Genomic DNA, 16,143 nt, shown 5'->3' on the forward strand with positions numbered 1-16,143 from the left:
TCATGAAGAAGAAGATGAGGATTAGGAGGAGATTGGATTTAAACCCCGCCCTTCACTACGCAAATGAGTCTCAGAGCGGCTTACAATCCCTTTTCCTTCCCCTCCCCACAAGAAGTGCTATCTAGCTCTCCTAACCACAAAGCTGTAAATATTTAATAATTTAATAATAAATTAATAACAGCCAATCTACTCCAGCCTGATCCCCTAAACTCATACCATATTTATCCCTTCAAATTTTATGTAACCATGGGATTAAAAAACTAAAGTGGTTTGGATTCACCCAGGTGTTTCCATGGATGGAAGGATTTCTGATTATGTAGTGTGACTTCCTTGCCTCCTCCCTTCCACAGCAGTCCAAATTGCTCCCCAAAATGCTGTTCATGTGAGAAAGTCACACTCCATAGTTAGAAGTCCTTTCATCCACTAAAACACTCCACTGGATCCAAGACGTCATATAAACTTCCCTTCCGCAGTGACTACATTCTCCTCAAGAAGTCCCTAATGGTATTAAGAGTTTTGGATTTTGAGGGTCATGCTTACTTTATTGCATGAGTACAACTGATTTTGGCACTTATACCACAGGCTGTATTCAACACATGGACATAGATTCTTTTGACTTGTAATTACTTGATCAATAATTGTCTGAATTGGATGTATGGAGTGCTTCCATTGAAAAGTGTGTCTGAGATTATGATAATGCGATGCGGCAATAGACTTGAAGCCCACCCACCCCACTTTATTGGCTTATCATTTATAAATCAGCTTCCTAGGACAACTGAATCTTCTTCAGACGAGATGCGGTGATGAACAAACACAACCAAATTAGCAGAATGATTTTTGTTCTTACAAACCTCCGGTCCAACTCTTTGTATAGTTCTCAGTTTCTTGGAATGAGGCACATCAACCATTTCCTCCGAAAGTTGTTCTGAGTTTTCAACTGTACTTTCATCTTCTTCTTCTCGCTGACGTTTGGGTAAAGAAGAACTTGGTGTAGCTGAAACTTAAGCAGTAGGGCTTTGTTATACTCCAAACACATTTCACAAAGTCTTAAGAAAGAGTCTTAAGGGAAATCAATTATAATGGCTATTTCGAGAACAACCTGATCCTACTGTTGGCCTTTGAGGCTCAGTGGTAAGGTACCTGGCTTTGCAGTTAAAAGGATCTGGTAGTTTAGTTTAGTTTTATTATTACAGTCTTAAGACCAACATACAGAGTAAGCATAATATGTGAAGGAGAGAAGATCTGGTAGCAGTTGATGTGAAAGACCTCTACCTGAAAAACCTTGGAGAGCCACTGCTAGTCAGAGGCTTGGATCCACTACAGAGCTTCTCACCAGTTCTCCTTCCTGCAGCAAACCTCCAAATCCTTACATGCTATTCATGGGGATTCCCTGTTCCCTGGGAGCAGTGTTCCAAGGCAGCATTTTGGACTGTGACAAGAAGGGGGAAATCACGCTCTACAGATCTCCAGGCTCCCTCTGCAGAAAACGTCCAGTGGATCCAAGCCAGAGCAGACAACAGAGACTTTGATAAGCCAATGAACGGGCTCAGAGTAAGGCAGCTTCACTTGTTTATATGACTGTAGCTACTGTATGCAGTTGCTATAAACCTGCGTAACAGTTTACACCCTGCTCCTCCTAAATCCAGAGGCTCAACTGGCTGCCACTTTTGTTGAAGGAAATTCAGTTAAACTAACCTGTGCCAAACACTGCTGTTGATGTAGAAGGTCTTTCCATCTGCGAGCTCTGTACAACCTCCAAAATGGTTGGGGCCGGCTCCTGAGCAGCCGGTTCTATCTGAGGATGGCTCTGCTGAGTGGGCTGCACAAAAGCCGTGGCTTGAGTCTGCTGCTGAACTGTGAGGATGGGCTGAGAGAGCGAGGTCTGGACATTGGGGCTTGTGGAACGCACAGACCCACTGGTGCTTCCAAAGACTGGGACGTGCTCAACTGGCCCTTCCGACTGCATAGCTGAAACATAAAATGGCCGCAGCCACTCGCTTTAGCTGCATCAGCATTGTAACAAACACGGAGCTGCCAAACTATAGCTGGTGAACAGTGCAACGGGCTATTCTTTTACAATCATGACTTCAAACTGCTAAAACCCAGTTGCTGAAGAACATCAACACAAATCGGGGGGGGGGGGAAGAGAGATAAGGAATTTCAACTTGCCCTTGCCTCCCTGTTTGCTTAGACTGCACAAAATTACTGCATGAGCCAGTTTGGTGCAGTGGTTAGGAGAGTGGACTCTAATTTGGGAGAACTGGGTTTGATTCCCCACTCCTCCACATGCAGCTGCTGGTGAGACCTTCGGTTCTTTCAGAGCTATCATGAGCAGTTCTCAAAAGAGCTCTCTCAGCCCCACCTATCTCACAGGGTGTCTGTTGAGTGGAGGGAAAGGAAAGGAGATTGTAAACTGTTCTGAGATTCCTTTGGGTAGTGAAGGGCAGGGTATAAATCCAATCTCTTCTTCTATTTCCTTGATTTCGCACTAGAACAGGTACCACAAATATTCCAGTCCAAAGGCATCTTACATTTTCATGGTATCCATTCCGAAATTCAGGTGTGGCAGCACAGTACAGCAAAGAGTTTCTACAGCTGGAGTGGCTGGTGTCAACTCTTTCCATTTTTAAGAAAACATATGGAGCCCAAGGAATTACAGAGCTGACTACTCGTTTCTAGATTTTTAGGAGATATGCCCTTACCTTCTTGAGTCTCCACCTGTGTGGTTGGCATGACGGTTGCTGTTGGGGTAGTTGTAGGGTTGGTGACTGTAGCAGGAGTAACCATGGGACGGATACTGGCTCTCGGGGTGGACTTATTCCCAGCTATGGCAGCAGCTGTCACTTTGCTTGGGGTGGACACAACAGGTGTCGGTTTGATATTGGCTGTCGGCGGATCCGAAGTACTAGCACTAGGAACAAACCGAAAATTGTTTGCACTTGCGAGGATGTCCTTTTAAGCACATCACAACTGCAGCAGAACTTCCTCAAAAGAGAGAACAGCAGAGGGATACGTGGGGCAGAGAGAGTCTCAGTGCACAGAACATAAATTGTATATGGATTTAGTTAGACCCACAAGCCCTCCCCTTTGTGCATGATCAAATCTAGAGAAGTTCCTGCATTTACACTTCATACCTCAACACTGTCACTGTGAAAGGATATGTGGAAGATAATTAATACAGCAGGAAGCGGTGTTCTGGGGGACAACGCATGACTTGTGTGTGCATGGGTTACAACCACAGCATCCTTTTTTAAAAAAAAATCTGAACATGAGATATCTTGCCGACATTTTATTTCACAGCTTCTAAAAGCAGATCATGACACATTTAAAAAAATGGGATCCAAAGATCTGGGAAGTTACAGACCCATCAGCCTAACATCTGGCCTAAGGAATGGTAGAAAGCACAATTAAAAGCAAGAATACTTTATAGAAGAACATGACTTGTTGAGGAAGACCCAACTTGGATTATGCAAAGCAAAGTATTCCTTGACCAGTCTTTTAGAATGAATGGATACCCTGCTCTTTATTTAAACACCGCAAATAGCAGCCTGGGGATCCCCAATTTGGTTTGCTGAAGTCAGGGGTGAAGAGTGAGGTGGTCACATCTGCGCATGGCACCTAATTATCCAGTACAGTGAAAGCCAAAGCAGAGGTCTGACCTGGGTAACAGAATGGCAAATAAGATACTGGGCCAAGCAGTGTTCTCTCTAAGCTGAGCTAGTGTGAGCTAGCTCACAGTTTTTGAGCCTCCAGCTCACACATTTTTGTCTCAGCTCAGGAAGGATGTGGTTCCAGAGCAAACTAATTTCTTCAGTAGTCAAATCGCTCGCTCACAACTTTAATTCCGGTAGCTCACAAAGTAGAATTTTTGCTCACGAGACTCCACAGCTTAGAGGGAACATTGGTGCTAAGTCTGAGCAACAAAATACACACTGCCCCCACCCCCCGAATTCCTAACTTCATATATACAGTGATCACTCCCATCTGCAAAAGAGCAACCCAAATGATCCAAAAGCTGGACCACCTTTTCTACAAGGTTAAAGCATTTGGCAGGTTTTCATTTAGATTAAAGGGCCGCAGGGCGGGGGAGGCAACACGAATATGGAGGCGATGGGAGATTTCTCAGTCTTTTATAATGTGAGGAACACCAGGTGAATATTACAAGGCAGCAGACTCAGAACAGGCAAAAAGTAGTATTTCAAGGAAAACAGCTCAAGACTTTTTCTACCAGGATATGGTAATGGGCAATCAACTTCACGGAAAACAGCTACCACTGTAAACAGAGCTTGGTGAATCTCCAAGCCCAGAGGCAGCGGTCCAATTGCTGATACTATCAGTGGAGGAGGACAGGTACGCTCTCAGACCTTGCTTATGAGGTTCCAGTCGGCATATGAATGGCCATTACTGGAAACAGGATTTTTACACCTTTGCATCAGAGGGCAGTCGTTTTGGTCTTCGCTAGAACAGCTAGCTTTGAATCCAGTAGCACCTTAGAGACCAACAAGAATGTTGAGACATGAGCTTTTGAGAGTCAAACTCAAAGCTGACTCTCTCTCATCCCTTCTGATCAAAAGAGTTTTGGTTCTCAAAAGCTCTTACCCCCAAAATCTTGTTGGTCTCTTAAGGTGCTACCGGGCTCAAATCCAGCTACTTTCATCAGCGTGCAACTTATGTCCCCGTGTACAAAAAATGTAAGAACTGCACACATAGTTTTTTTAATTATACAAACAATTATGTTAACTATTCATCAAAGTAAAGAGACTTGTAGAAAGTTTGTACATCCAGTAATGTGGGGCCTTTATGATGCATGGTGGGAATATGCAACCGATTCTTCCTACCATCTAGAATCTAGGCTCTCTAGTGCAAAGGATCTGAATTATCTTTTTACCTAAACGGCACTGATGGGCAATCTGTAACTGTAAAGCAAGTCTTTATGGTGGCTTTAGTCACATATCTTTACTCTGATCCATGCACCAGAAAAATCACAGCTTTATTTAAAGCATGTTCAGGACAGTACACTCACATAGGTTTGCACTGTATATGGAAGCAGCTCTTACAGTAAGGATAGGAAAGATCAAGAGAAATGTAGATAAAATTAAACAAGAACTCACATTCCTCGCTCACCAGCTGCAGGAGTTGATTTAAGGGTGATCTGCCTCTGCTGTTCTGAAGCCTGTTAGGAAAAGATGCTTCTGTAAGCCACAGGAATCAAAAAGTCTGATCTTACTATCACTAACCCCCCCCCCCTTCAGAAACTCCAGTTGGTACAGAATGCTGCAGCCCACTGCCTCCTCCTGCATCGCTGACACCAGGAGCGCTGCCAGTGTGCCTCTGCTGCTTGAGTGAAGATCACACCCTGAGGGCCAAGCGAATGGTCTGGTGTGCTGCTGTCAGCATGTGTGCTGGGGGGGGGGGTTGCCCACCTCTGAGATAGGGCAATACTTCAGGCATGTCTTAATGTCAGTTATGGCATGGGCTCATACAAATCACCATCAGTTGGTAAAAAGGGAATGGAATGGACATGCCACCTTAAACAATTCCTAACTGACTCAGAATGGCAGCTGTAACCCACCCCCACCCTACTCAATTGGACGCATCCAGTGGCAGGAGGCCAAAAAGATAAGAATTGAACAGCAACTGCAAATGAAACAGAATAGAAAAAACTTGACTTTGCAGATGGGGGATCTGAGACTCCTCTGAACTGAAAGTTCTGCAGATACCGGACCTTGTTGCTAGATTCTGGAGGATCATCTCGCTGTTCATGGTGCCTCTCTTGCTGTTCTCTGAGCTCCCTCTCTAGGCGGCAAATCCGACCCTCGTACTGCGATTTAAGCGCATTCATCCGCACTTCCAACTCTGTCTTCTGCTCTTCCAGCGCACCGCTCTTTTGTTTCCATTCATCGCTTTCTTTGGTTAGCTGCTCTTTTGCACCTAAAGAACAAAAAAACCCTCGGTTAGGAGCCTGCTTGCCAAACCACCACGAGGGACCTGGGAACTGGTTCTCCTCAGTCCACTGTCTGTACCTGATGAGGTGGGTGTTGATCAAAGCTGTCAGATTTTTAATATTCCACAGAACTCTGTAATAGACTAAAGATGGCCACTCTTCTGGAAGACAACAGCCAAGAATGCCACTCACCTGCCAGTTGTGCAATTCTCTGTTTGGCCGCCAGAAGCGTCTTCTTGGTTTTCTCCTCCTTCTCTGAAATCTGTTGCCTGAGCTGATCTTCCTGCGTTGTTCTCTCCTGCAGATCTTGATGAAGCCGGGAGACCTCTGACTGCAGCTGGGCTGCCTGGTCCTGAAGGTTTTTGACTTCAGTCTCCCTTTCTCCAAGTGTCTGCAGAAAGTGAGACATTGAAGGGCTAGGAGAAAGCTCTTCTCAAAAAGTGGTGGAGTCGTGAATTCACAGGAACAAAGGTTGCAGCTATATCCAACACAATCCATATATTTTAAGAGAACTGATTATTATTAAGTCAATTCAGTCGCTGATCAATACATTCAACTGAGGCAGTTTCTCTCTGTGGAGGTACTTATGGGCATTGCTTTCTGCAGTGATTTTTCACCACCTACATTCACAACCTGCTTATCACTCAAGCATTCAGGGGCTGCATATCCTATTTGATCAATGTGACAGTCCTTTGAGACAGGCAAAAATCAGAGCACATAACCTGTCCAAGCTTCAAAACTGAGCAGAGGTCTAAATTTGGGTCTCCACTGACAAGTCCAATGCCGTGCTTTGACTTGCTAGTAATTTAGTTATTCAGACTGTGGAATGGGTGTAGATGCAAGTGTGTGTTACAAGAGACTTCTCTTACCTTCTGCAGACTTTCAATCTGCCCCTCCATGGTTTTTATCTTCGCCTCTGCTTGACTGAGAGCCTCTTTCACCTCTTGAACTTCCTTGTCTGAAGGATGCTGCTCCTTCTGTTCTGCAAGAGACTGAACTGATGCTTCTGCAACCATCTGAAATTAAGGACAGGTAACATGAGAGTTCTGTGTTACAGAAATCTGCAAGTTTTATGACTGGTACCAACTCTGATGGACACTCCATGCCACGGCTTAAATGAAAACACACAAGATCAAAGGGTAGCAAAATCAAAAACCCACTGCTCTTTCTGTTGAGACATCCACTATCCCAGGCTAGAAACAGGAAGAAATTTAGGTAGTTTCATGGGGGGGGTGGGGCCTTTGCTCAAGTTGGCCTGCACTGTCAATCCACAATTCACCTTCAGTGAACTGGCTGAGAAGGGGGATATATTTGTGGAGACCAGGACCAATGTTCCCTCTAAGCTGTGGTGACTTGTGAGCAGAAATTCTACTTTGTGAGCTACTGGCATTAAAGCTGTGAGCAAGCAGTTTGGCCACAGTATAAATTAGTTTGCTCTGGAGCCCTCCTTCCTGAGCTAAGACAAAAAATGTGTGAGCTGGAGGCTAAAAAACTGTGAGCTAGCTCACACTAACTCACCTTAGAGGGAACATTGACCAGGACCGTGGCCTCTCAGTAAATAACCATACTAGAACTTCTTAAACCAGAGATTTAATAATATGCATCATTGCTAAACAGTGCTTTAACATATAAATATTTATAGGTATTGGCAAAAAAAACCCAAAAAGTAATCTTCTATGAATGGGGGCCAATTCTCACCCCTCCCACTGTTCCCCCCACTTCAATCCCCCCCTCCCTCCCTGCCAGCAGCATTCTCTTACTCTGATTTGCAGATAGGAATACAGGCCAGCATTAATATACACACTTGCTAGAGCAACCGTGCCTGCCAGCTTGACAACCAGAAGGTATCAGACAGGTCTGAGAGGAGGACTGCTTTATACTTCTTCCCCTGGCAGACATCAAAAGCTTATACCTTGTCATGCTGAGCTTTCAACTCTTCATACTGGGTCTTGTATCTACGCCCAATTTTCTTGACTTGCGTGATGGTTTTGACTTTCTCTTGGATGTCAGCCAACTTTGCTTCCAACTCCTTTTGAAGGGTATCCTTTTCAGCTTTTGCCTTTGTTAGATCATCACGGAGGGACTGGGCCTGATTCTGACCTGTCGTCACCGATGCATTTGACCTTAAATGGAAATTGAAAGTTTTACTGCATACCATTAAAAAAAGCCGCTGAAACAATAAATATAGGAACAATGTTAGTTACAGCCATGAGCAGTTTAAAATACCTTATAATGTTAGTTACAGCCATAATGTTAGTTACAGCCATAAGCAGTTTAAAATACCTTATAAACCATCATACAAACGTGAGCATTTTAAAGGGTTTTTCTGCAGCACACAGCCTGCAGTCCTCAGACTGGTTTCAGCTGCATCCCATGTGTCAAGAGAAAACCCACAGCTTTGGTAGCTACAGCAGAACTCCCAGTAAAAGGTAAAGGTTCCCCTGCTCGAAAGCCAGTCGAATCCGACTCTAGGGTTGCGGTGCTCATCTCCGTTTCAAAGCCGAAGAGCCAGCGCTGTCCGAAGACGTTTCCGTGGTCATGTGGCCGGCATGACTAAACACCAAGGTGCACGGAACGCTGTTACCTTCCCACTGAAGTGGTACCTATTTATCTACTTGCAATTTCTTGCTTTTGAACTGCTAGGTTGGCAGGAGCTGGAACTAGAGACGGGAGCTCACTCCGTCTTGCGGCACCCGGGTCTCGAACTGCTGAACTACTGACCTTCCACAGCCTGCAGTTCAGCGTCTTAACCACTTGAGCCACCGCAGTTCCTTAGAACTCCCAGAGAGGTACATAAAACATTTGAGAAACTCTGTACTACTTTTCTACTACTAGACCACTTAAACATCTATCCCAGTATCCTGACAGGCAGCAGCTTTCCAGAGTCTGGGCCTGAAGTCCTTCCCAGCCCTGTTACCCGAGATTGTTGAAACCGGGGGCACCAATGATAGAATCTGGGGCCTTATGTGCACATGCCGTTCATTCCATAACTGAGCTATGGGCGCTTCCTCTAAAAACTGAGCTATCCAGGTTGATAGTACATAGACTGCTTCTGATGTAATTCTGTTTGCCTTCAAACAAAGATGGAACAAATAGAAGGGCCACTGGTCCGTATGCTTTAGCACTGTCTATGCTTGAAAGCAGAGGCTTGCTAGAGTTTCATGTAAGGCCTTTCAGAGCCTACCTTTTTTGGGGGGGAAAAAAAGGAAAGGCTGATGACTGAAGCATGGACGGCTTCAAAAGGGAATTAGATAAGCATATGGAGCAGAGGTCCATCAGTGGCTATTAGCCACAAGATATAGATAGGGACTGTGGGGCAAGTGATGCTCTGTCTTCTTGGTGCTTGGGGGGGGGGGTCAATAGTGGGAGGGCTTCTAGTGTCCTGGCCCACTGGTGGACCTCCTGATGGCACCTGGTATTTCTGGCCACTGTGTGACACAGAGTGTTGGACTGGATGGGCCTTTGGCCTGATCCAACATTGGCGTCTCTTATGTTCTTAACACATAATGCTGCCATAAGACTGAGCCAGACCATTGGTCTATCAATGTCAATACTGACTACTCTGATAGGCAGTGGCTGTCTGGGGTCTCAGGCAGAGGTTTCTCAGATCACCTACTACCGGAACCCTTTAACTGGAATAGGAGGGTTTGAACCTGGAACCTTCTACCTACAAAGCAGATGTTCTCCCATTGCGACACTGCCCTACCCCTAAATTAGTCCAGGAGCTCAACTGCACAAGACATGTACTTTCCCACTGAGCTACAGACCACAGGGGGATTGAATCTAAACTCCAAGCGCAAAGAATGAATACGTCATGTCCTCATGTAAGCTTCCAAACAAGACCTTATGGAAGGACAAAAAGCATCACTTCTGCCATGGGGCAAAGCACTGCATTCAATATTTCCCAGATCGCAAGGTAACCTTTGTAACTTCCCCCCACCCAGCATTTTTAATGGAAAGATAGTATATACAAAACATTCCAAATAACTCCAACAATAAATCTTACCTAGCGATTTCTGCTTTCAGCCTGCCTATTTCTTCACTCATTTGCTGTATACGTTTACTGTTCACTTCCTTCTCTGAAACAAGCTTCCAATACTCTTCGACATCGGTATCTTTTTGTTGGGCCAGCAAATGCTGGGGGAACAATTAACAAGTAACCAAAGTTATGACCTTGGTGCTTAGAGGAAAAGGTGCATTCCAGACAACAAAGCCAAGCTGTGTCAGTGACTCTGGCACAATATAAAAAAAGGATTCAAGATGAGCACTAAAATAACACTATCAAGTTTGAGCGCCAAAATTGTGTTGTTGTTTTTTTTGCAAGAGGCAAATCCAGTGCTAAAGTGCACATGCAGCTTTAGGGAAACTGAATTCTGGGAGAGGATTCAAAGGGCTAGTCAGGACAAACACAATCCCTGGGATTTTTCTCCCATTTTATGCTTTGAAAACCAAGTTTCACCTTCCAAGTCACGAACTGCTTTTAAAACTCTGCTTGAAGAGCTGTTTACTGCGCTGCGGATATGCTACTGAAGGGCAAAACTGCAAGTGGTTTTTGGGCAAGGGGGTCCTTGTTCTCACCAAGAGAGAGAAAAAAGGAAGTATTACATACTTGCAAGCAGCATTAGCTGTGAGCGTTGATGCTTTGCAACTAACAACAGCTCTGTCGGTGTACCTGAGTTCGAGTCTTCCAGCGTCTGACATCTTCTTCCAACAGCTTCTTCTCAGCCTGGAGCATCCCGCTCTTCTCACTCAGCTCAGTGTTGGACTCTTGTAAAGGCAAGATATCAGCTTCCAGCTTACGCACCTGAACCAATGATCATTGAGAAGTTATTGCAGGTGACTGTTTCTAGCCTTTTAAACATATTTACATGCAAATTTCAAGACATGCACACACACTCTCTCTCTCTGTGAATGAAGCTCCTGGTTTCAAAATCTTTACAGATATCATAGTTTTCTAAGTTGACAGGAAAAGGCTTGTTTAATAGCGTGGCAGCAAAACCATCCTCTATCAAACACTGACCTGTTTTATCTGGTGAAAAATTGAGCATAACATCCATCTGTCACTCAGAAATGTCTCATTAATAGCCAAGATCTTAGGAGGAGGACAATTAGTCAACCATTATTTAAAATGTGAAGAAAGCATCAATTTTCTAAGGAAAATTGGACAGAAATGAAAATCACTAACTCATCACTGTATCCAAAGGCTGATTCAGATGCGTTGTTTTCAGTCCTCCACACCGTGGTATGAGAGCCTGAAAAAGGTGATGAAGCTCATTTGCTACTTTCCTGCCTTCCCAACACCTTACGTGATGGGAGTCCTACCACTTGTGTCTATTCAGAAGCCATAATTTGCTATTACATGCACAAGGGTGAATGATGGGTCGCAAATCACAATGTGCATAGTTCATATTCTACGATGGAACTGTTTCCTGAGAAAAAGAAAAGGAAGGAGACAACCCCTAGCATGTCAGGGAATGATGGAAAGAGGAGCACAGAAGCCTGAGGCTCAGACACGGGAACCGAGTCAAAGTGATACAATTTGCTTCCGGGGTGTGTGTGTGTGTGTGTGTGTGTCTGTGTGTGTTTGTTTTAAGGATTTTGAAAGCTGATCTACAGTTCTTACTGACTTTGGCTTGTGTTTGCTGTAGTTCCTGTTCCAGCCTCTCCTTCTCTTCCCTCAGCATCTTGTTGGTCTCTATCAAAACATTCATGGTCTCTGTCTTCTTCATCAGTTCTTCATGCTGAGCCACTGTTCTTGCTGTCACCTGAAAGTCACAAAAGCAACACTGATACCCAATGCTGTGTGGAAATATCTAGATCTGTTTTGAACTTAGGTGTGACCTCAGATGCCTGCTTTACGTGTTAATTCTGCCAGACAATAAAGTTCAGCGTTCAAATTAAGTCATATACAGAATGCATACAACACCCAAAAAAGGAAGACCCTCCAGTAAAGCGGCAGATGTCTAGTAAGATCCAGCTTTCGGGCTCTGCTATCAATCTGGTGTTGCTCAGTCTGTGGCCTTTAACATACTAGTAATTTTTAAAATGGCTACAAAATAATCTGCACTCTGCAATCAGGCACTGTCTTGCACCTGCAATTCCTCAGACACGAACCTTTGGATGTGAAGAATTGACAAACCATACATTCTTGGGATTACGGTACCCTCCTAGAAATGTAAAGGAGCAGACCAGTAAAGCCAGATTAGTAGCCAGAGGCAGCCTACTGCAAGACAGATCCTAAGAACCTACAGCTCACAACTTAAAGCAGTTCAACACATCGTCAATGACCTACAGGTTCTCCTAAAAATGGACATTTCTCTTCCAGGGGTCATGGGTGGCAGGCCTTTTCTGTCTTACAGACAACCCTCTAACAGCTTCTCACCAACAACGACGGACCACCCAACAGAGACAAACACAGGAACCAAACCCCTCAACAGACCTAGATGCCAACTTTGTTCCTCATATATACCCAGAAAATGCCATCATGGGTCCTAATCACATCAGCTATACCACTGTGCACTCAGCCACATTTCCATCAACCAATTTAATAGATGCCATTATGTGCCAACAATACCCCACAAGGATGACATAGAAAGATGCCACATTCAGAAACCAGTAGGGGAACCTGAGGATCAATGCTCCCTCTAAGCTGTGGAGTCTTTTGAGCAAAAATCCTACTTTGTGAGCTACTGGCATTAAAGTTGTGAGCAAGCGATTTGGCTACTGCATAAATTAGTTTGCTCTGGAGCCATCCTTCCTGACCTAACCAGGGCTCTTTTTGTAGCAGGAACTCCTTTGCATATTAGGCGACACACCCCTAATGTAGCCAATCCTCCAAGAGCTTACAGTAGCACCTGTAAGAAGAGCTCTGTAAACTCTTGGAGGATTGGCTACATTAGGGGTGTGTCGCCTAATATGCAAAGGAGTTCCTGTTTCAAAAAGAGCCCTGCAGACAAAAATCCGTGAGCTGGAGGCTAAAAAACTGTGAGCTAGCTCACACTAACTCAGCTTAGAGGGAACACTGCTCACAAAAGCTCTTGCTGGAATAAATTTTGTTAAAGTGCCATTAGCCTTCTGTTTCATTTTGCGACAACAAACTAATACGTCTACCCCTCATGAATTATTTCCTTCAGGAAACCCAGTCAACGTTGATAGAATTTCTTCATGTCGACTATGGAACCTCTGCAAACTGCAGAAGATTCTGGGGCATCTGTGATCTAGGATGCAGTGCCGCTTCACATGAAGCACAAGCCAACTCTACTGAGCTTTTATTGTCATCCCAGGTAAATGAGGGCGTGTTCCAGGAGACACCCAAACACTACGTTGCGGCTGTGACTTGCAGGGAAAACTGCAAGTTGTGAGCAAAGTATCTTGCATGAAAGCTATCCCAAAAATACTGATAAGCTTACCAAGGACCTCCAGGATTTCCTGGAATACAGCACAAAAGCCACTAACTTAATCTGAGCCATGTTCTTGATTTGGGTTTCCTCAGTTATCCTGCACAGGCACATGTGATACTTCTGAATGGAAGCCAACAGTGCCACTCAGGTACTACCAATGAGATTAACATTACCTCATCGGTGTCTACATGTGATCGATTTTTATAACATGACTCTCAAACCCAGCACAAAAGGAAAATATTACAGTTAATGCCCAACAAGACAGAGGTCCATCGGTGGCTATTAGCCACAAGGTATAGATAGGGACTCTGGGGCAAGTGATGCTCTGTCTTCTTGGTGCTTGGGGGGGTCAACAGTGGGAGGGCTTCTAATGTCCTGGCTCCACTGGTGGACCTCCTGATGGCACCTGGTATTTTTGGCCACTGTGTGACAGAGTATTGGACTGGATGGGCCTTTGGCCTGATCCAACATTGGCGTCTCTTATGTTCTTAACCTGTGCGCATACCTGCACTTTCTCTCTCTCTGCATTCAGACTCTCCTGAAGTTCCTGAAGCTCCCTCTCCAGATGTTCTACCCTCTGACGGTAGCGTAAACTTTCCACTTGGGCTACCTCAAACCTAGTTTCTGCAATCTCCTTTTCTCGGCGTATAAACCTGAAACAGAAAGAGGACCCACTGGAGATTAAACACTTTAAAATTTTTGCTACTTCAGAAGTAAAAGGAAAGCCAGAAGATATAGAATCACACTGGATCTGGTAACACAGAGCTGCTTATGGGCTTTGGTAACTCTTGAGGCAATGTGTATTGCAGCTGCATGCAAATTGAAGAACCCACCATCAACAAAGGACTGCAATAGAATAATCTGGACTGCGGAGCTGTTAACTAAATTTATTTCTGATTTTAAAAAGTATAAGGGGAAGCCAATCAAACAGACTTGTAAAGAACTAGATATTGTTTGTGGAGTACTGGAACTTGAAATTCTTCCGTTCTGTACAGCCTTATGGGTCATTTCCTTTGCTATAAAAATAATGCAAAGAAAACATGACACGCCTGTCATAGAACCAAAGGCAGATTACCATGTTGATGACAATGTAATTATTATTAGTTAATACTTTAAATTTATGAATCACCCAACCCCGGCATACACAAGGCTCTGTATGATGTACGACAATTAAAACAATGTTAAAATTCATAAACTCTATAAATCAATCACATAATCTCAGATGGCGTCAATAATTTGCTTTGTAAATCTCAGTAATGCTAAATACAAATTATTGCTATATAACTAAAACTTGTTATTTTGTACAGTTAGAGAAATGTGGTTTCTTGCAATACCCTTGCTTTGTATCTGGACTTCCCTGTTGGATCTATTTCTTGTTTGTATAAAATTCTCAATAAAATTTATTGATTTAAAAATAATAATAATAATAATTTGCTTCGTGCCCACTCTGGACTGTGGGCAGGGTGAGGAGGGGGCTGAAGAAGAGGGTGCCAGCCATGATGCAACCGTTGCCATCCTCAGCTGAAAGCCTGGCAGAACATTTCTGCCTTACAGGCCCTGTGCAGCTGCATTAAGTCCCGCATGGTCCTGGTGGTAAATGGCAGAGTTCCACCAGGTTGGAATGTACCGAATGCAAGCTACTCTCTGAGCCCTGCTGGTGGGGCGGACTGGAATATTCTAAAAAAAAAAAAATACCGACAAGGACAGAAACAAGCAGGCATTGTATACTCAGGAACATGAAGTGGGACATGGGATTGTATTGCTAATCCTGGTTAAGATTTTACCAAGTTTCTGATTTTTAGGGAGAGTTTCACTTTTTTTAAAAAATGCAGCCACTGAGATCTTCAGTGTGAATCAGGAGCTTGCTTTTTAGCCTTTTCCTGATAGTTCCCTACTGGAAATTACCCTCGCACCAAGCTGCTTTTTACCCCCACCAGAGAAAAAATGACAGGTGCCTTTTCCAAGGAACAGTAAAACAGCTTAATGAGGGCTGTTTTCAGAGAGGAAATGGGCCCAGGGAAAGGATCCAAGAATGCCTTCTTTTACCCCTGACAGCTTACTCCAAGGGCTGTATTTCACAAAAAGTAAGAGCATCCCCTCCACATAACCAGAGAGCTATACTTCCAACTTGAACTGGAGTGTAAGAGCACCCTCAAATGCTCACCTATGGAAGAAAGCGATGGAAAAAGAGGTGGTCTTCTTTTCCTCAAAGGAGAACACCCAGTCTCTAAAACAGTTCTGACATTACATCTGCACTAGCCTTGGGGTGTTCCCATTTCATCACTAATCCTTCCTCTGGGGATAGAAAGTGTTTGGCAACAGCTCTTCCCAAGAGAAACAAAATAGCTGCAATCCCCCCTTTGCGATGCCTTTGAGACAGGGCACTGTATCATGCCATGAAAAGCAACTGACTTCCCAACACCTTACGAGGACATCCAGCTGTCTTCGCCCAGGTAGAACTCTCTGCCAAACAACATCAGGGCCCTGTAGGACTTAATGCAATTCCACAGGGCCTTTTGGTTGAGGGCAGTGATGGGCTTTTCCGCAGGGCCTTTTGGTTGAGGGCAGTGATGGGCTTTTCCGCAGGGCCTTTTGGTTGAGGGCAGTGATGGGCTTTTCCGCAGGGCCTTTTGGTTGAGGGCAGTGATGGGCTTTTCCGCAGGGCCTTTTGGTTGAGGGCAGTGATGGGCTTTTCCGCAGGGCCTTTTGGTTGAGGGCAGCGACAGGCAATAACATGGCTGGCACCCTCCTCTTTCCCCCTTTCTACCCCCCCCCCCCCCCCCCCCCCCATCGCCCCAG

At 44.6% G+C, this 16,143-nt stretch overlaps 1 protein-coding gene across 2 annotated transcripts in view; it reads right to left on the reverse strand.

Annotated features, from left to right (window-relative positions):
• The window catches only part of TPR (translocated promoter region, nuclear basket protein), a 64,098-nt gene that overhangs the window by 15,173 nt on the left and 32,782 nt on the right, over positions 1-16,143 (reverse strand). For both annotated transcript variants that reach the window (XM_015415250.1, XM_015415249.1), the window contains exons 27-38: positions 13,850-13,997; positions 11,572-11,709; positions 10,617-10,748; positions 9,951-10,081; positions 7,857-8,067; positions 6,814-6,960; positions 6,137-6,335; positions 5,726-5,931; positions 5,112-5,173; positions 2,703-2,911; positions 1,696-1,968; positions 852-1,000 (exon numbers count right to left, since the gene is read on the reverse strand). In XM_015415250.1, coding sequence (XP_015270736.1) covers positions 852-1,000; positions 1,696-1,968; positions 2,703-2,911; positions 5,112-5,173; positions 5,726-5,931; positions 6,137-6,335; positions 6,814-6,960; positions 7,857-8,067; positions 9,951-10,081; positions 10,617-10,748; positions 11,572-11,709; positions 13,850-13,997 — 2,005 coding nt within the window. The remainder of the gene's footprint in view (positions 1-851; positions 1,001-1,695; positions 1,969-2,702; positions 2,912-5,111; positions 5,174-5,725; positions 5,932-6,136; positions 6,336-6,813; positions 6,961-7,856; positions 8,068-9,950; positions 10,082-10,616; positions 10,749-11,571; positions 11,710-13,849; positions 13,998-16,143) is intronic.

The sequence above is a fragment of the Gekko japonicus genome, unplaced genomic scaffold (assembly GCF_001447785.1).
Source record: "Gekko japonicus isolate JY-2015 unplaced genomic scaffold, Gekko_japonicus_V1.1 scaffold269, whole genome shotgun sequence".
Lineage (NCBI taxonomy): Eukaryota > Metazoa > Chordata > Lepidosauria > Squamata > Gekkonidae > Gekko > Gekko japonicus.